General features: G+C 43.8%; 2 protein-coding genes across 11 annotated transcripts in view; one reads left to right on the forward strand and one right to left on the reverse strand.

Moving 5' to 3' along the window:
- The window catches only part of STX3 (syntaxin 3), a 51,817-nt gene extending 40,756 nt beyond the window's left edge, over window positions 1-11,061 (forward strand). Inside the window, exons 10-12 of one of the 10 annotated variants that reach the window (XR_004029670.1) lie at window positions 583-650; window positions 2,437-2,550; window positions 5,983-11,057. Coding sequence is in view for 9 of the 10 variants with exons in the window: in XM_030810860.1 (XP_030666720.1) it covers window positions 540-650; window positions 2,437-2,520 (195 nt within the window). In the remaining variant the exon portion in view is untranslated. Of the gene's footprint in view, window positions 1-539; window positions 726-769; window positions 881-2,436; window positions 2,551-5,905 lie in introns of those variants that run through there. The other 9 variants (XM_030810862.1, XM_030810860.1, XM_030810861.1 and 6 more) reach the window with 9 other exon arrangements.
- Window positions 11,062-11,312: 251 nt separating this feature from the next.
- On the reverse strand, window positions 11,313-16,380 carry MRPL16 (mitochondrial ribosomal protein L16). Its single transcript, XM_003275201.3, has 4 exons — window positions 16,109-16,380; window positions 15,373-15,438; window positions 12,892-13,040; window positions 11,313-12,013 (listed from the first exon to the last, which is right to left on the reverse strand). The coding sequence occupies exons 1-4, from the start codon at window positions 16,161-16,163 to the stop codon at window positions 11,528-11,530; spliced, it is 756 nt and encodes a 251-aa protein (XP_003275249.1). The 5' UTR covers window positions 16,164-16,380; the 3' UTR covers window positions 11,313-11,527.
- Between the last annotated feature and the right edge of the window lie 2,949 nt (window positions 16,381-19,329).

Raw genomic sequence — 19,329 nt, forward strand, 5'->3', positions numbered from 1 at the left:
GGGCCTGGAAATAACTTAGAGAAAGCAAATGTTCCCCACCTCAGATAGTTATTGAGCACGTACTGTGTGCCAGGCAGTCTTCTGCAGTAGTGAATGTACTCAATTCAGGCTGAATGGTGTTGATTCAGGTCTGAATGACCAGGAAGAGGCCAGCATCCTAGTGATGTCCTAATAACAATGAGATATCCTTATTTCGGTTCCTCTCCATGTGCTTAAGTGTAAAAAAAATAACAAAGGTTGTCCGGTGATATCTCAGAGTATATTTATAGGTAGTTACCAGGCATCTAGACAGTATGTTCTGGATCCCAGTGGCGTGCTGGTCACAGAGAATTAGTAAAATTCAGTGAATGTTTCTTGAACAAGTGACCGCCACCCCACCACCAAGGACTGTGAGTGGGTGTCCTATGGAAGGCCATGCATCAAGGTTTCTGGATGCTCCTCTTGCCACTGAAGATTGTAAGAAAGAGAATCCCTTCCCCACATTGGCTAGGACTATCCTGGGATGGTTACTGGGTGTAACCAGAGTCTGTTCTTTGCAGGGTGAGATGTTAGATAACATAGAGTTGAATGTCATGCACACAGTGGACCATGTGGAGAAGGCACGAGATGAAACGAAAAAAGCTGTGAAATACCAGAGTCAGGCCCGGAAGGTGAGACTCTCATGTGGCCTTCAGAGAAGAGAGTCCATTTTGTTTGCTGTGTCTCGCTCTTTCTCTTCCCTCTCCCTGTCTCTGTTTCTGCTGCCACCACCTATTGCATCTGGGGAAAGGGATCCATGATTGACCGTATCGAGAACAACATGGACCAGTCAGTGGGCTTTGTGGAACGGGCCGTGGCAGATACCAAAAAGGCTGTCAAGTATCAGAGTGAAGCCCGGAGGGTGAGCACCTTCGTCTCAGCTGTCCTTCGTCTCAGCTGTCTTACTAGTATCTCCTCTCCCGGCCACCCCCACCCGTGTCCTTGAGCCCACGCCTCCCTGCCTGTCGTGGCCTCATCAACCCCTCCCTCAGCCTTTCCTAGAGACCAGCTGCCTGCCCTTCCTTCCCAGGTGTGCCTTGCATGGATCTGGCTCACAAGCTATCTCCCCAAGAACCCACAGTTGAAAGGCAGTTCTGTAGGATGGATGCACGGCCCAGGTGGTGCTGTTAATCTTCTCCTGGACTTAGCTCATGGGCCTTTCAGATGTTAAACTTGACTCCTCTGTTCAGAAATCTTCTCTTCATTGTCTTCCACTCCAGGCGCCCAAGCCCCGCCTCCCTTCTCTTTTTCTCTACCTTGTACCTAGCTCATGCTAACGCTATCTATACATTATGTCGTATCTGATGGAGCACCTGTTATTTCTGCTTTATAAATGAGACAGTTGAGGGTCGGGCTCAATAACTGGCTTCAGGCCACCTAGTAAGTAGAGGCACTGAGATTCAAGTTCAGATCCCAATCATTCTCTTTCTACCACACCACTGTATTTGCCCACCCTCTGGTGCCCCTGCTGCTTAAGGGCTTCTAGGCTTCTGTGCTCATGACTGTGAGTATCCAGCTCTGGTGGCTTCTGCTTTTTAGACTTTTCTCCTTTGACTGATTCTCTTGGGCTTTGATATTGTTCTTTACTTCTTTGTTTTTCATCCAACTTTACCTATTGCTTATGCAGGGATTTAGGGGACTGGGAAGTTATTTTACATGGTGAATCCAGGCTGGGTGGCATTTTCTGATATCCAGGCAGTGTACTGGGTCTGACACGTAGGAGTATGGGCAAAAGTAGGAAATTAGAACTCTATCAAAAATGCCTTTACATTCCCTCTTAAAACGGAAAAAATCTGTCAGTGACTTTTTATCTTGGCCAACTGCTCCTTAGAGACCCCATGATAGTGGCTCTGATTCTATCTGTCCACATATACAGAACTGCAGTGAGAGCTGAGAGAGGCCCCATATTTCCCTCTGCTGGCATTCCTAGCCTAGAAGTAATTTAAGAAATTTAAAGTGTCCTAGGCTGGGTGTGGTGGTTCATGCCTATAATCCCAGAACTTTGGGAGGCTGAGGTGAGAGGATTGCTTGAGCCCAGGAATTTGAGACCAGACTGGGGAACATGGGAAGACCCTGTCTCTACAAAAATAAAAAAAATGAGCTGAGCATGGTGGTGCATGCCTATAGTCCTAGGTACTCAGGAGGTTGAGGCAGGAGGATCACTTGAGCCCAGGAGGTTGAGGCTACAGTGAGCCATGATCATGCCACTGCACTCTAGCCTGAGTGATAGAGAAAAACCCTGTCTTAAAAATAAATAAAGTATCCTAGAAGGATGTCTGTGTGTAGAGATGTAGGCCTCTTATTCAGACTGGTAAGATATTTTCTACGTGGAGGTGACAGGGGTTGGGTTTTGGATGAGTTGTTATTTTTTTGGTTGTTTGTAATAATGATTTGTTTTTGTCTTATTCCTCTCTCTAGAAATTGATAATTATCATTGTGCTAGTAGTTGTGTTGCTGGGCATTTTAGCATTGATTATTGGACTTTCCGTTGGGCTGAAATAAGAGTGGCCTAAGAGGCTGCTGCACTGAAATGTAAGTAAACGAGTGGTTCTTGGGGACTCTGGATTTGGCTCCTCAAGAGGAAATTAGCTTGAGATTTCATATTCCTCTTCTTTCCCCCTATGATTGTCCTTGGACACACTGAGCTTTCTAAAACTTTCAGTAGCCTGTGGATTATCTCCTTACAGTTCTATTGGTTTCTGGCTGCAGTACGTGGATGAGCTCTCCATTTGCTCTTATCTTGTAGATTCTGTCCCCAGTCTCTGTCTTGTCGTATTTCTTACCACTTCTCTCAGCATACCTGAGCACCCCAGGTGACTCCCCTTACTCAGGAAGCATGCTCCTAAGTTGGGTACACCTCTGTCTTGGATCTGGAGTCTGTCTTCTGAATTCTTACTGATTTTCATGGATGTTGGGCTTTACTTTCTCTATCCTTTTCAATGTAAATGAAACTCTGAATTGGGATTTGGATTTGCAGAGTTTGTTGCTGACTGGTTGGGTCTTAAATGATGATAGTTAACACACTTTTGAGTGTTGTGTTGTACCAGACAATGTACTAAACACCTTATATACATATCATTGAATCCTTACAATGTCCTTTGAGACAGATACAATATTATGCACATTTTACAGACAAAGAAACTCAGTCAAAGAGAATGTTGAATAACAGGGCCAAGTTCACCCAGCTAACAGTGGACCTAGCTTCTCTTTGTAAAAGAAGGTAGCCACTTACCATTAACTATAAAGCCTGGAGAACCTTAGAGGATAGTGATGCTAAAATTTAGACTATTAATTTTCTTGAAAATTTGTTAAAAATGATAGACTTACCACTGAATCATTGTTTGTTTTTGTTTGTTTTTTTGTTTTTTTTGTTTTTGAGATGGAGTCTTGCTCTATCTCCCAGGCTGGAGTGCAGTGGCATGATCTCGGCTCACTGCAACCTCTGCCTCCTGGATTCAAGCAATTCTCCTGCCTCAGGCTCCTGAGTAGCTGGGATTACAGGCACATGCCACGGTGCCCTGCTAATTTTTGTATTATTAGTAGTGATGGGGTTTTGCCATGTTGGCCAGAATGGCCTCGGAACTCCTGACCTCAGGTGATTTGCCCGCCTAAGCTGGGATTACAGGCGTGAGCCACTGCGCCCGGCCTGAATCACATTTTGGTTGTTGTTGTTTTTTGTTTGTTTTTTTGTGACGAAGTCTGGTTCTTGTCCCCCAGGCTGGAGTGCAGTGGCGTGATCTCAGCTCACTGCAACCTCCGCCTCCTGGGTTCAAGCGATTCTCCTGCTTCAGCCTCCCGAGTAGCTGGGATTACAGGCACCTGCCACCACGCCCAGCTAATTTTTGTATTTTTAGTAGAGACGAGGTTTCACCATGTTGGCCATGCTGGTCTCAAACTCCTGACCTCAGGTGATCCACCCGCCTCGGCCTCCCAAAGTGCTGGGATTACAGGCGTGAGCCACCGCACCCAGCCTGAATCACATTTAATAGTAGTGAGCATATCAATCTGGTTATTGGGACTATTAAGACTTTTGTGACTTTAAAACAAAAAAATTTTTTTTGTTGTTGAGATGGTGTGTTGCTCTGTCGCTCAGGCTGGAGCACAGTGGCGCAATCTTAGCTCACTGCAACCTTCTGCCTCAGCCTTCTGAGTAGCTGGGACTATAGGTGTACACCAACATGCCAGGATAACTTTTATATTTTTTGTAGAGACGGGGTTTTGCCATGTCACCCAGGCTGGTCTTGAACTCCTGGACTCAAGCGATCCACCTGCCTTGGCCTCCCAAAGTGCTAGGATTACAGGCATGAGCCACTGCGCTCAGCCAGTGACTTTTAAAATATTTTTCTGAATAAAATATAGCATGCATTGTTAAAAAAAACTATAAAATACAGAAAACATAAAACTAATGAACTTTTAATATTATTGCTGATAACCTTGTGGCATGTTCACATACTCAGACATAGTTTTACATAGTTCAGACTATATTATCCATAGTTTTGTACCTAGTTAGCATTATTCCACAGCATTAAAATCTCTTTGTAAATCTAATTTTCAATGTGAGATTGTGGCCATACTCTCAAATATTTAACATTTTCACAATGTTGGAGGTTTATGTTATTTTTCTATAGCTAACAGTGTGACTAACCTTATTTAATATTTTTCTCATTTAAATTTTCTCTTTATTACCAACTCATATAAGTTGGATTACTGAAATAATGGGTATAAACATTTTTAAGACTTGGCATATAATACCATGGCAGTACCCAGAGCTGTGCCTTCCTTTTATATTTGTTTCAATGTGTCCCTTCTTATTCCTCCTCCTTCCATGTGACCACAGGATCTAAAAGTCAGCTTATTATAGCATTGAGCATTCAACTTCATCTTGAAAGATAAGCAACAGTGAGATGAACAGCCTCTCATAGACAGGTGGTTGGTTGATTTTTTTTTTCCCCTCTTTTTTCTGGCACTTGGAGTCTAGCCCTTGACTTTTTTGTATGTGAACTTTAAATTTAAATTTTGGTTTGGCTCTGAACAATCTGATTGAAATAGATGTTGAAATTTTAAAAAGATATAAGAGTTGTTATTTTTCCATATCCTTGGATGAAACATGATGTGCAAATTCGTGTTGCCCCTTTCTATTCCTAATTCCAGGACTTCAGAAGGTATATGAATCATTAAGAGGAGCAGACTAATTAATATGTTGTTTTTGGTTGACTAACCCTGTCTTTAACCTGCTAAATTGCTGAGCAGTTGTTAAGCTGCCTTTTTTGTAGTGTATTGCATGTTCCCTAGCAAAGTCAAGACTGATTGTTGCCTAGGTCTGGACTCCCCTCTTCCTCCATGTCACCCAAGGGAGAGAGGTCTCTGAACAGGAGGGTAGATAGTGTGTTTATATTTCCTAGTAATGTGCCAGATGCTTGCTCTAAGATCATTGTATCCTCATTTTACAGACGGGGAAAGAGCAATGAAGTCAAGGAATTTGCCCAAGGCTACATAGCTCATAAGGTGGAGCAGCCATAATATGACCCCTGAACTTTTTCCATATGCTTTTCATTGTGTCCTTCTGTTTTCTAAAAGAAAGGCAGCAGGGAGTTCATGAAGATCGAGAACCAGAAAGCAGCTCCTGCAGCCTGTCTTCAGGAGCGGCGCTGCTGTGGGACCTGCAGAGCAGGTGTTTTCACTAGGGATTGTCCCTTCCCACCACGTCCTTCCATGGGTGTGGACAGCCTGTGAGAAGGCTTATAAAAGGCCTAGAGGCTTTTCTGTTTTTTTTCCCCTCTCACAGTAGGGCTTTTTGTTCTTTGTACAGTGGGATATTTAACTCCAGGTTCTGTCCTGGGTTTGTCTATTTCATAGTGATTTCTGGTCTTTCCTCCCCACCTTCCAGGTTTGTGGCTGACTCCTTCTGTTGCCCTTTGCCTTCTTCCTGTGTACTGATCAGCTCCTCCTTTCCCTGCCTCCTAGAAACTGATTTCACTCCAGACTGGTGTGGCCACCCTTGTCTTCAGATGAGAATGGAGTCTGAATGGCCTTCCTGAGAGCGAGTGCGACCCGTTCCTTTGTTTCCTTGCGACCATCCTTGGACCTGACTCAGCTAACAATCTAGCCCTGGGGGAATGTGATCTACCTGATGCGACCCTGAGTTCTCCTCAGAGCCTCCTCCTGCCCCAGCAGCTCTCAAGTACCTTTTCTCCTGGACTGTGTGAACCCACCCAGCTTTCTTCCTCCCTGTTGTGTGTCAGATTATGCCTTGCACCTGGGAAAGCTCTTGTGAGACCCTCCCAAGGTGCTGTATTTTTCTACCTCATGGAGTATTCTCCCAGAAACTGCAATGTATTTTTTTAGGGGAGTATCTTTAACAAAGCAGAAGGATTCTTCTAAGTTTGGCAACAAGAAGGCTTGGATCTGAGTCTTCTACCTGGCAGGATGCCAATCCTGTTTGTTGCCCGTATGTCCTGAAAACATGAGGGGCTGGCAGATGTCATTTTGGTCTGAAGAGCTGACTTGTTTGAAATTCAGCCTTAAATTAAGCTCTTAGTTGTTCAGCTTGGGGGGCAACTTTGATTTTTCTCTGTGTTGTAGTCTCTCGTATTTACTCAAGGAGGGACCAGGATGATACAGTCATCTGAGGTTATGCTTTGCAAAAGGCTGAGGGTATGGAATATGTTTCCATGTCTGAGTCTTAGAAACTGGCTGTTCATTGTTAGAAAGTGATGCTTTGTGAGACTATTGCCTTGGGGCCAAAAATAATCAGGGATTTTAAATTGGACAAGGGACAAGGTGCTAGAATCCTAAACTCTGGAAATATTTCATGACACTGGTGTATTCACTCATGTGTTCCAGATATATTCTAATTGTGTATGAGATGTATGTACATATAAGTGTGTGTCTCAGGAAGTAGGAAATAAAAATGGAAGCTATTATGACCTCAAAAAAAAAAAAAGCCAACTTTGAGCTAGGATAAAAATTGGGTAAAGGACATTTGCTTACCTGCAAATGAATCACTGTGGAAATGTGATCTTCCCATATCATCAAGAAACTTGTTTTCTGGATGAATACTGGGAGAATAAAATGAGAACTCTGGAGTGAGCTAAATTGATCCCAATTAAGTTTTTCTGCTTAGCAGACAGAAAGTATAATTTTTTGACACCCTTCCCCACCTGCTGTCTATGCTAGGCTTGTCCTGAGAACATCCCTCAGTAACTTGATATTCACATGGCCTACAGGATGTCCCATCTGCAGGGCTGAGTCAGTTGGGGAACACCAGAGGCTACACAGTAGCTCTTCCTGCTACTGGGTTAATGAGCTTGGCAGGTTCTTTGTTTCACTCAATTCTTACCATGGAAGCAGCAGCAGCAGCCGCCAGGAAATCTTCAAGTGTAGTGTCTGTGCTAACCCAGTGGTAAATCCCTTAGATCCCCTGCTGGTCTCTGGCAGTCTCCTTAATTTTGGGTACCACGTATATTTTCAGCTTTGACTTTAACACTTTCTAGGATAGGGTGAGCACCCTTAATCCAGGCACTGTCCATTAGCTTCCTTTGCAAAGGCTACTTACGGCTGGTCACAGTCCAGCACTCAGACAGAGCCAAGGCGATATGCTGTTGCCCATGGCTATGATGTCAGACAGTGGATGGGCTCCAGCAACAAGAGACAAAATCACTAAAGGCCTTTGCTCTCCTCTGACATTGAGGCCTGGGGCTTACAGTTTGGAATACAACATGTGAAGGTTTTTGTTGTTTGTATTTTTTAAATGTAAACTTGATTATTTTATTGCTAATTTAAAAATAAAAATGACTTTGTATTGATTGTGAAACAGTTCTGGCTCTGTCTCCATGCAGAAACACAGTGATCTGGTGCCACCATGTGGTGATTTTTATTCAGGTTTTAGAATGTAGTTCACATCTTTTTAAGCCATGTGCTGGATCAGATGGTTCAAAAGTGCAATTTTTGAACATGGTTTAACTCCCACAGAATGCAATGTAACTATGTTTGTGTTTCAGATTTGAGGTGTTCCCCCGAAAAGAATTTGGTTCAGTCCTTGGGAGTATCTGGCTTTAGGAGGAAATGGGGGAGATCTGTCACGATGTTATCTAGAAAGCAGAATGACCATACGAAACATCCTCTGGGAATCCTTTTGATCTAACTTTTGAATGTCTCACCAAAAATAACATTTCTGTTGGCATTCCAGGCCCTAGAAGCCAGATCCATCTCCTTTTTCCTTTTGTTGCTCTCTCTTCCTTCACACCCTCTTCCATGTCCACATGCACTTGTCTCCCTGCAGAATACTTTTTGCGATGATGTTTCTCATGTATTCTTTCTTTCCTTGTCTGGATGAGCAGAAGAAGATCATGATCATGATCTGCTGTATTATCCTTGCGATCATCTTAGCTTCCACCATTGGGAGCATATTTGCCTGAAAAAGGTGAGCCATCTATGGGGAGGGTCAGGCCTTCTTTCACTGACTTGAAACCTTTGCATCTTGGGGGCACTCTAGGTGCCTTAATCTGGGTGGGATTAGGTGCTAATAAAGGTTAGAGAAAACTAAAGAAAGGGATGTTTCAGAGACAGAAAAATGAGTGAAGAATGAACTGTTAGCAGGTAGTCTGTGGGAGGAGAGGGGGAGACAGAAGGTGGCAATCTGTCCTATAACCTGGTGTGGCACAGTGCTTTGTACAGGTGAAGGATATTGATTCCTGCTAAACAGTTTGAGCCTTGGTATCTGGAAGTGACAAAAGGAACAAGAATTAGTTCTTGCATTAGGTGCATCTTGAACTTTTTGGAAGAGGGCCAGCCACACAGTAAATTCAAATTAAATTTCTTCCCTTTCACGATTAATGAAAGTTAACACAGACTTGTGTATAGTCCCTTACCCTGGGTAAGAGAGGGATTTGGTGATCCCAACCACGAACACCATGCTATATAATCTATGATTTTTTTCCTCCATTTTTCTATTATTTCCCACAGCCCTCACAGATTGATCGACTGGCATTTCTAATCCTCCTTCCACTTCTGTGGTACCATCACTTCTCCACGCAGACTCCTCATCAGCTTCTCCTCTTTCCATTATGAAACTTCTTAAACAGGGCAGCAATCAACTACTTATTAAGAATTATGCAAAGAACAAACGTATACAGAATTGGGTGGAGGACAGGGACAGGGAATACAGATACACAGCTGATTAGGCAGAGGACTGATTAGGAGGACTGCAGGGTAGAGAAGCAAGCAGAGTGGGTGCCTCTTTAGGAAGTGAAACTTACAGCCTGCGCGTGCAGTATGGCTGTGATGGGCAGATATTGTAGCACACCTAACTCAACAGGATCTTACTTGAACTGCTGTGAGTTGGTCAAGTCAGGGCACTTCTGCTCTTCAGGCTCCTCTAGGTCTCACCTTTGACCACCCTACATCTGTTTCCTCTTTCAGGCTTCAGTAGTAGTCTTAAAAGTGAAGTTTATCTAAGGATAAGCACATGCCTATCTTGCTCACTGCTGTGTCCCCACTTTTTAGCACAGCGCCTGCTGCTTACAGGTACTCAAATATCTGCTGACTTAATTACTTATAATTAAGCTCTTATTTCAGTCATGGACAAATCCTTGGGTTTGACTCCTAAACTCTTTAAGGTACCGATGAGAACGTGGTTTGTTACTGTCAGAGGCTGTGTAAAGCCGCTTGGGAATGGGCTGATCTACTTATGCAAAAATGCTACCAACCTTTCTCCCCATTACCACAACATGAAACTTTAAAGTGCTTTTTCTATGGGTGGTGATGGTGGAGTTCTAGCAACAGCCTCTTAATCTGTGGAGAAGATGGCTGGCCCCAGGACTGTAGTTCAATAACGAAATACAGGCCCACAAAATAAAAGAAACAGGTTTATAGTATGACTGAACTCACACATCAGTAGAACACTCCATGAACCATAACAAAGAACAGATAAAGGTGTCAGGTGAGAAAGGTGAATGAGGTTATCACTCACTTCACCTCTCACCTGATTTGTGTTGCTAGCTGAAACTGCTGGCCAGTAATGTATGTGTAAGAAACTGTTATAGGCCAGGCACAGTGGCTCATGCCTGTAATCCCAGCACTTTGGGAGGCCGAGGCAGGTGGATCACCTGAGGTCAGGAGTTCGAGACCAGCCTGACCAACGTAGTGAAACCCCCTCTCTACAAAAAAAATGCAAAAATTAGCCAGGCATGGTGGCTTGCACCTGGAATCCCAGCTACTTGGGAGGCTGAGGCAGGAGAATTGCTTGAATGCAAGAGGCGGAGGTTGCAGTGAGTCGAGATCGCGCCACTGCACTCCCAGCCAGGGCAACAAGAGCGAAATTCCGTCTCAAAAAAAAAAAAAAAAAGAAAAAGAAAAAGAAAGTGTTCTTAATACTTAATACTGTCCCCAATTCCATTCAAGTTTCAGTTGTGTTCAGCTTTAAAGCCAGCTATGTGAATGTGAGTTCTAGTGCAGATAACTTTATTTAGTGATTATGTAACTAAAATTCATGAAAAAATCACAGTATACAACTGTGAGGAGCACACAACTGCTAAGTTTGTACTTTTGAAAGTAAATTATTCTTTGTTTGATACCTTATTTTTTAAGAAAGTGGGATTAAAAAATATTTTGGTCAGTGCTGTTTTCTACCCACCTTCAAAAGCCAATGCTTTGATACTTCTATTAATTTGTGCTTCCTTTAGTTTTAATAGGGGATAGAAGACTGCAGCTGGTTAGGTCTGGAGAACATTAATCTGGGCAAACAGAGCTGGAGCTATGAGGATCTGAGTCCCAGAGGGCCCTCATTCACTAGCAGTAAGAACTTAAGTGGTGCATGGCACACAGCACTGTACTAGATTCTGCAGGGGCACAAACAGAGCCAAACACCCTCCCTCTTTGGAGAATTTCAGACCCAGAAAAGGCGATGCAGTTCTAACTTTTGTCATCGGTTCCTTTTGCTAAAAGGCAACGGGTATGTTCCTTGCCTATTGTCCAACATCCCCCTTCCAAGATTGTGAGAAGATGGGTAGCTGGGCATCAATAAATGTTGAATGAATTGACCTATGTACTGTTGTTTTTTTCTTACTCTAAAAATGTGTTTTTAACCTAGTAAAATATCACAGAAACTGGCTCCTGAAGTGTGTACATATAAAAGGCAGTATAAACATTTAAGTGAGACTCGCATCATAGATGGGGGAATACAAACATTTGTTTCAGCCTTCATGTTCATTCTTACACCCCAGGAGGACCAAGAACTCTTTACAGTCATTCAGGCCTATTAATCTTTTAAGGGACTAAGAATGACCAATGAGAAGTTATATCCTGAAGTGATGTTTAAATTTTATTTAATAAAAATACAGTTTTCTTTTTAAATCAACAAATAACATTGTTTTTCAGAAATCATCTTCTCATATGCTGCTCCTCAGTTATGGCTTAAGAGCTACCCAAAGACTTTAGTGGGTAGGCTGAGGGGACTAGAAATGCAGAATCCTCCTTTCAATAGCCTATATACGGTTATCTCCTACACTCACTACACACGTTTGGGCATGTAGAACTTGCCCCAGTATTTCCCCTTGTGGGTCAAGTCATATGGGCTCAGTACTTTCCGTATGCCCAGCATGTTGGCAGTGGCTATTCGCTCAAATGTCCAGGGGTTTTGGTTGTTACGTTCTCTTTCCTCTTGATCTTTTCGCATCTTCTCTAGAGTCTCGCGGCTCACAGCCTTTGCTGCGAAGGGCAACTTGTGGGCAACCTGGTCAAGGAAACCTTGCACTTCTTCGAATTCACAACGCCCACCCATCTCTACAACAAGGCGGCCAGCCTTCACAGGTGTCACGTAGTGGTCAATGGCACCTTTGCCTCCCCCCATGCGTTGCCCAACACTTTTGCGAGTGATGGGCTTGAAAGGGGCTGGTACTCGCCATTTGGCAAACATGTTCTTGGGGTCCATAGAGCGGTTGATTGTCAGGCGCATCATTTCAAAGTGGCCCCAATGCAGGTAGCCACCACCCAATGCCTAAAAGTGAATGGGAGAATTAGAAACACATGCGGACTTCAATATCTTCTATGGGCTCTATTATTTTGTCTCTTCTAGTAACTGTGGCTTCAATGATACAATTGAAAATAAAAATCTAAGTTCTAATAAGTCCCATGGAGATAAAGCCTAGGGTACACAGTAATAGGGTGAAGGGGGACCCATTTCAGTGGAGAGCCAGGAAGGCTTCTTTGAAGAAGTGACATCTAAAGCTAAGACCAGAATAAAAAGAACTAGCCAAGGGAAAAGAGAGGAGTGTGCCAGGCATAAGAAAGGCTTATGTGGAGGCCCTGGCACAGCAGAGGGCTTGGCAAGTTGAACAGAAGCCAATGTGGCTGGAGTAGGGTGAGGAATGGGGAGAGTGGGCAGCAGGTTCTGAGAGGTCAGTGGGGGTGATTATGTAGGCTGCAGGAAGAGGACTTTAGAATATCACTCTGGCTGCCTGGTGGAAAATAAATCCTAGTGCACACCCATTTGTGTGGCTGCTGACATCAAGTCTTCATGGAAGCTACTCAACAAGTAAGGAAACAGCTGTCTTCCACATCCTGTATTGTGGATGGTTTTATTTTTACCAGGGCTTGAAAAGATCTCATGATCTGATTATGGGGCAAATTAGCTAGCCCCTTCCTTCTCCTGCTTTTACGTTATTTTCACTCTACATTAAAAAAAAAAAAAAAAAAGATGTATAACCCAAATGTTTACTGGGTACCCAGTAGCCTCTGTACATATCAGTTTAAAGAGCAACTGGTGGCAGTTCTAATAAAAACTGTGGAGGAAGAGACTAAATTATCTCAAGGAGTATGAGATTTTGTTATTCCCTAGCTTCCATCCCATTGCTGCTTGATGCTGAATTCACTCACCAAGATTGCAAAATTGCCTTCTGTAAACTCCGTAGCTTCAGTGGAAGGTCCCCGTATGTCATTTAAATTTTTAGGTTCTCTTCTTACTTTTGGCACAAGTGGTACCCTTTCAATAAATCTAAGCTTGGGTTTTTCAGGAATGGAAACATCTAAAAGAAGCACAAACAACCAGGATAAAGTAAAACTACACATCTCAAAAGATCTATTTTCCTAGAAGGATTTATAACAGGTGAAAGTCTTAATTTCTTTCTTCTTCATTTTTTGGTAGAGACAGGGTCTCACTATGTTGCCCAGGTTGGTTTCAAACTCCTGGCCTCAAGTGATTTTCCTGCCTTTACCTCCCAAAGTGTTGGGATTACAAGTGTGAGCCACCATATCCAGCCTGAAAGTCTTAAAGTTACCACTGAACAGTAACTGTAAAGGTATATTACATTTTTGCGGATGCTTTTAGTGACACTGGAATCTTCTGGCTGTGACAGTGGCTAACGCAAATGTTTCTAAAACTTTATTTATTTATTTTTTTTTTTGAGACAGAGTCTTGCTGTCGCCCAGGCTGGAGTGCAGTGGCACGATCTCGGCTCACTGCAGGCTCCGCCCCCCGGGGTTCACGCCATTCTCCTGCCTCAGCCTCCCGAGTAGCTGGGACTACAGGCACCCACCACCTCGCCCGGCTAATTTTTTGTATTTTTTAAGTAGAGACGGGGTTTCACTGTGTTAGCCAGGATGGTCTCGATCTCCTGACCTCGTGATCCGCCCGCCTTGGCCTCCCAAAGTGCTGGGATTACAGGCATGAGCCACCGCACCCGGCCTCTAAAACTTTAAAGACAGCAAAGTTTTATCCTCTGAATCCAAATGCACTTATTAATCACCAACTCTGTGCTTAACACTGTAACAGGGATTGTTTGGAAATCACTAGTTTGCTTAATCTTTAAAATAACTTTATAGCCTTGGTATTCTTTCAGGGCTCCCTTTTTAAAAATTTTAAACTTGTCAAAGTTAACACAGCTATATCAAAGGGCCAAATTTGATAATTTGGTAATTCAGCTCAGTGAATTACCAGAAAGTGAACACATGAACACACATCACTATTACCCAGATCAACAAACAGGATATTAGGCAGGTAGTATTTTTAATCTCCATTTTATAGAAGAGGAACCCGAGGGCTAAAAACATTTTATAATCTGGTCTATGCCATCCAGTTCAACAGCAAAGCTACATACCATGTCACAAAAATATATACATATATTTCCCTGCCTCTCTGGATGTTAATGGGGGTAGTGGAAGAATACTATATTGTACATAAAAATATCTAAGTTCTCCAGCTCTGCCACATTCTTGTTGAGAAACTTACAACCTAGGAATCCTTTGATCAATGCTCTTTCTCTCATATATGCAGGGACTTTTTATGCTGAGACCTGCACAGGTCAGTGTGCCAGGTTTAGGTGCGTGGGCAAAACTTCAGGCCAGACATGTGACATCGTCTTTATCATCCTTACTTGACAATTTGGGGAAAAAAGTTAACATACAAATCATTTTTAAAAATTTCTAAAGTGAACCAAGTATGGCTTTATAATGGAGACAAATACAAAATAGAAGAGTTTGAGGAAATATCAAATTATTACTATCAGAGTTTCAGAAGCTGCCCCTCAGCTTCTATATGTAGCTACAGAGAAACTTAGTAATGCTTTCTTTCACCTACAAGTCAAAATGTACTTTTAAAACATATGGTGGTTTAACAATTCTGCACAGAAGACCCTCAGATGTACAGACCCTATTCATTTTTTTTGAGGGTTCCAGTATATTTCTTTTTTAAAAAGTAAACTAGTTTTACGATATTGTGGCTTAAATTTAACAAATTAAAGCTTTTTCATATATCGTTAGATGACTGCATATATGTAAACTTATTTGGAAAGAACATCAAAAGTCCAGATTTTTTTTTTTTCTTTTGAGACAGAGTCTCACTCTGTTGCCCAGGCTGGAGTGCAGTGGCCTGCTGAGTAGCTGGGATTACAGGTGTAAACTACCACGCCCAGCTAATTTTTTGTATTTTTAGTAGAGACGGGGTTTCACCTGGTTGGCAGGCTGGTCTCCAACTCCTGGCCTCAAGTGATCCACCCGCCTCCACCTCCTAAAGTGCTGTGATTACAGGCGTTAGCCACCATACCCGGCCAAAAATCCAGATTTCAGGCCAATGACTACTGGCTGAGTGGACCATGGGACACACACCAGTGGGAGGCGTTAGGGGAGCTATCTCATTAGACGCTGCTCCGTAAGAGCAGGGAACTTTTTTGGTTTCCTTTGTTCTTTGATTTATTTCTAGTGCTCAGAATATTGGTTGGCAAAACTGTAAGCTCTAAAAACATATTTATTGAAAGAGAGAACGGGGATGGGAAACACGAGAACACTCCTATGTCATCTCCCACCCGCTCCTGGTTTCCATCAGAGAAAAGATTTACAAACAGGAGAAAGACAAGCTCTCACCTTCAAAACTTGGTACTGGGAGCAGTGTCTTCAGGCCAGCACTGGCGGGGAGGGGTGCCCAAGAATCTACAAAGACAAATCAAGTTAAATGACGAAGGTAACAAGGCCGGGACCCCGAAATAACCTGGGCCAAAGGTACTACTTATTTTTATTTATTTTTTTGAGACGGAGTCTTGCTCTGTCGCCCAGGCTCCAGTGCAGTGGCGCGATCTCGGCTCACTGCAACCTCCGCCTCCCGGGTTCAAGAGATTCTCCTGCCTCAGCTTCCCGAGTAGCTGGGATTACAGGCGCCCACGACCACGCCCAGCTAATTTTTTTGTATTTTTAGTAGAGACGGGGTTTCACCATGTTGGCCGGGCTGGTTTCAAACTCCTGACCTCAAGTGATTCGCCCGCCTCGGCCTCCCAAAGTGCTGGTATTAAAGGCGTGAGCCACCGCGCCCGCCCAAAAGTACTTCCGCCGGAGGAGTCTTGTGTGGGATGCGGATTCCACTAAATGGACTCAAAGGCTCAGGCTCCGCAAAAGGCTAGCCGGGGTCTCTGGGCGCCGACTCCGACGCAGCTGTGACTCTCTTGCACGAACCCCTACGGCGGAGGTCGGCGGTGGGATAGCGTAGTCCCTAACCAGTGCTTCACCAAGCATATGCAGAGCCGCCTTTTGGGTTAGGGAGAAAAAGCACTGGAGGGTGGGGCAGGAAGAGGGGTAAAGTCTTTAGGAACCAAAAGGGACTTCTGACCTGACAAGGGCACCCGCAGGAGCGGCGCACTAGCGCGAGCCAGCAGCCTCCACATGGTCACAGGCGTCCGGCGGCGCGGAGCTCCCCCAGCGACTCCAGGTGTCTCCTGCACCAAGGTAGGCAGCGGACCTCTACTACCGAACTGGAGGAATAGGCTCAGGACACCGCTCAGTGGGGCCGGAAGTTGTGTTCACTCCGGTCCACTCCGCAGAGTCCCGACGGAAGCGAAACAAACTCGAGCGACGGGGGTTGAGTTCCGGAGGAGGTTGAGTTCCGGAGGAGGTTGAGTTCCGGAGGAGGGTGAGTTCCGGAGGAGGTTGAGTTCCGGAGGAGGTTGAGTTCCGGAGGAGGTTGAGTTCCTCCGGTCAAAGGCGCCGTCCGCCCAGCCACGCGCAGGTTCCCTGTTGGCTTTCTAGGGTTCTCCTTCCAATCCCCAGTCTTTCCCCAGAAGAAGAGGGCGGCGGGGCGGGGAGTCTTTTGTTTTATTTATTTATTTTTCTGCGGAGTACAACTGTCAGTGCCTGCCGGTTGCTTAGCAAGGTGATCCCTTACGATTCACAGCCTTTGAGATCTTTTTCTAGGGGACCCCTCAAAGACATTCGGAGAATACCAGATTTGGCAATGGTTTAACATGTATAGGGCAATTGCAATGTGTCCTTGAGTACCTCATTCGTTAGTCCTGCCAACGAATCTATGAGATAAGTCGTTATACTTATTTTGCAGATTCCATCTGAGGGTGAAATAATTTAACTTGTTCTGGGTCATACAACAGGAAAACAGTAGCATCAGAATTTGAGCACAGTCTGTGATTCCAGAGATCTCAGTGAATGAACAATATTGTTGATGAAAAGAGTGAAATTCTGTAAGATATTGGAAGAGATTTATTCTGATCCAAATATGAGCAAAGATGGCCTGTGACACAGCCCTCAGGAGGTCCTGAGAACATGTGCCCAAGGTGGTAGAAGTGCAGCTTGGCTTTATACATATTAGAGGGGGCATGAGACATCAATCAAATGCATTTAAGAAATACATTGGTTTGGTTCAGAAAGGCGGGACAAGTCAAGGTGGGCTTCTAGGCTATAGGTAAATGTAAACATTTTCTGGTTGACAATTGGTTGAGTTTGTCTAAACACCTGGGATGGATAGAAAGGAATGTTCAGGTTAAACATAAATGATTGTAGAGACCAAGTTTTATTATGCAGAGGAAGCTCTTAGATAGCAGACTTTAGAGAAAGACTGTTGTAAATTGTTTTTTTATCTGGTTAAAAGGGTGCCTGGAGGCCGGGCGCGGTGGTTCACGCCTGTAATCCCAGCACTTTGGGAGGCTGAAGCGGGCAGATTACCTGAGGTCAGGAGTTCGAGACCAGCCTGACCAACATGGTGAAACCCTGTCTCTACTAAAAATACAAAAAATTAACTGGACGTGGTGGCGGGTGCCTGTAATCCCAGCTACTCGGGAAGCTGAGGCAGGAGAATCACTTCAACCTAGGAGGCAGAGGTTGCAGTGAGCTGAGATCATGCCACTGCGCTCCAGACTCCAGCCTGGGCAAGACAGAGAAAAAAAAAATATGCCTGGCTCTTAGTTGATTGTCTCCTGGATCTGGGAAGGAAGGAAGGAAAACAAAGGGGAAAGAGAATACCTATAGAATGTGGATTTTTCCCACAAGAGACTTTGCAGGGCAATTTCAAGATATGGCAAAGAAATATATTTTGGGGTTAAATATTTTTTTCTTTGTCTCATAATGTTATGCCAGAGCCACATTGAAAAGTAAGTCACAATATATAGGGTCAAATAAAACCTATCTGATGAGAATTTATGGTTTGTAGGGCATGATTCCCTTAGGTAGGAATTTGGGCAAGATAAAAAATCAGAGCTTAGTCCTCAAGTTGAATATTGTGCAATATTGTTTTGAGTGAAAAATCAAGTGGCAATAAAATCACGGTTTGATTGGTCTCTAAGTCTTTTGGTACCCCAAAACTTCTACCTTATTGTTTATTTCAAAAGAGCCAAAAAGTGCAATCTACAGATCCAGTGCAATCCCTATCAAAATTCCAATGTCATTTTTCACAGAAATAGGAAAAACAACCCTTAAATTCATTTGGAATCACAAAAGACCCTGAATAGCCCAAACAATCTGGAACAAAAAGAACAAAGCTGGAGGTATCACACTCCCTGACTTCAAAACATAAATTGATTGTAATCGAAACAGCACGGTATGACAGAGAAATAGACACGTTGACCAATGAATAGGATAGAAAGCCCAGAAATAAACACATACATTTATACTTCATTGATTTTTTTTTTTTTTCTTGAGACATAGTCTCACTTGTCGCCCAGGCTGGAGTACAGTGGTGCGATCTCAGCTCACTGCCACTTCCGCCTGCTGGGTTCAAGCCATTCTTCCACCTCAGCTCTCTAGTATCTGGGACTACAGGGGCGTGCCACCACGCCTGGCTAAGTTTCTCTATTTTTAGTAGAGAAGGGGTTTTGCCGTGTTGGCCAGGCTTGTCTCAAACTCCTCAGGTGATCCACCCACCTTGGCCTCCCACAGTGCTGGGACTACAGGCATGAGCCACCACGCCTGGCCCAGTCCATTGATTTTTGACAAAGGTGCCAAGAACACATAATGGGGGAATGATAGTCTCTTCAACAAATGATGTTGGGAAACCGGATATTCACATGCAGATTGAAATTGGACCCTTGTCTCATACCACATTCAACTTAAAATAGATTAAAGATTTAAATATAAGACCTGAAAGTGTAAAACTATCAGAGGCATTTGAACCAGAGTGATTCCATCTGGAATAAAGGGTGGGTAAAATGAGGCTGAGGTCTACTAAGCTGCATTGCCAGGAGATTAGGCATTCCTAGTCACAGGATATTTATGGTTAAGGGAACAGTTAATAATGTTTACCAGGGCCAGGCTTGGTGGTGCATGCCCATAGTCCCAGCTACTTGGGAGGCTGAGATGGGAAGATAGTTTGAGCCAGGGAGGCAGAGGTTGCAGTGAGCTGTGATAGCGCAACTGCACTACAGCCTGGGCAACAGAGCAAGACCCCACCCCCAAAAAACAAAATTATGTTTACTGAACAGGCTCAGGACTTAGTCCCAGGAAATGTCTCGATGTCCCAATATCTTAATAACAAAAGCATTCTTAGTGTAAGGATAAGTTTCACAGATGGATGTGGTGGCTCACGCCTGTAATCCCAGCACTTTGAGA

Source organism: Nomascus leucogenys, chromosome 4, assembly GCF_006542625.1.
Source record: "Nomascus leucogenys isolate Asia chromosome 4, Asia_NLE_v1, whole genome shotgun sequence".
Taxonomy (NCBI): Eukaryota; Metazoa; Chordata; class Mammalia; order Primates; family Hylobatidae; genus Nomascus; species Nomascus leucogenys.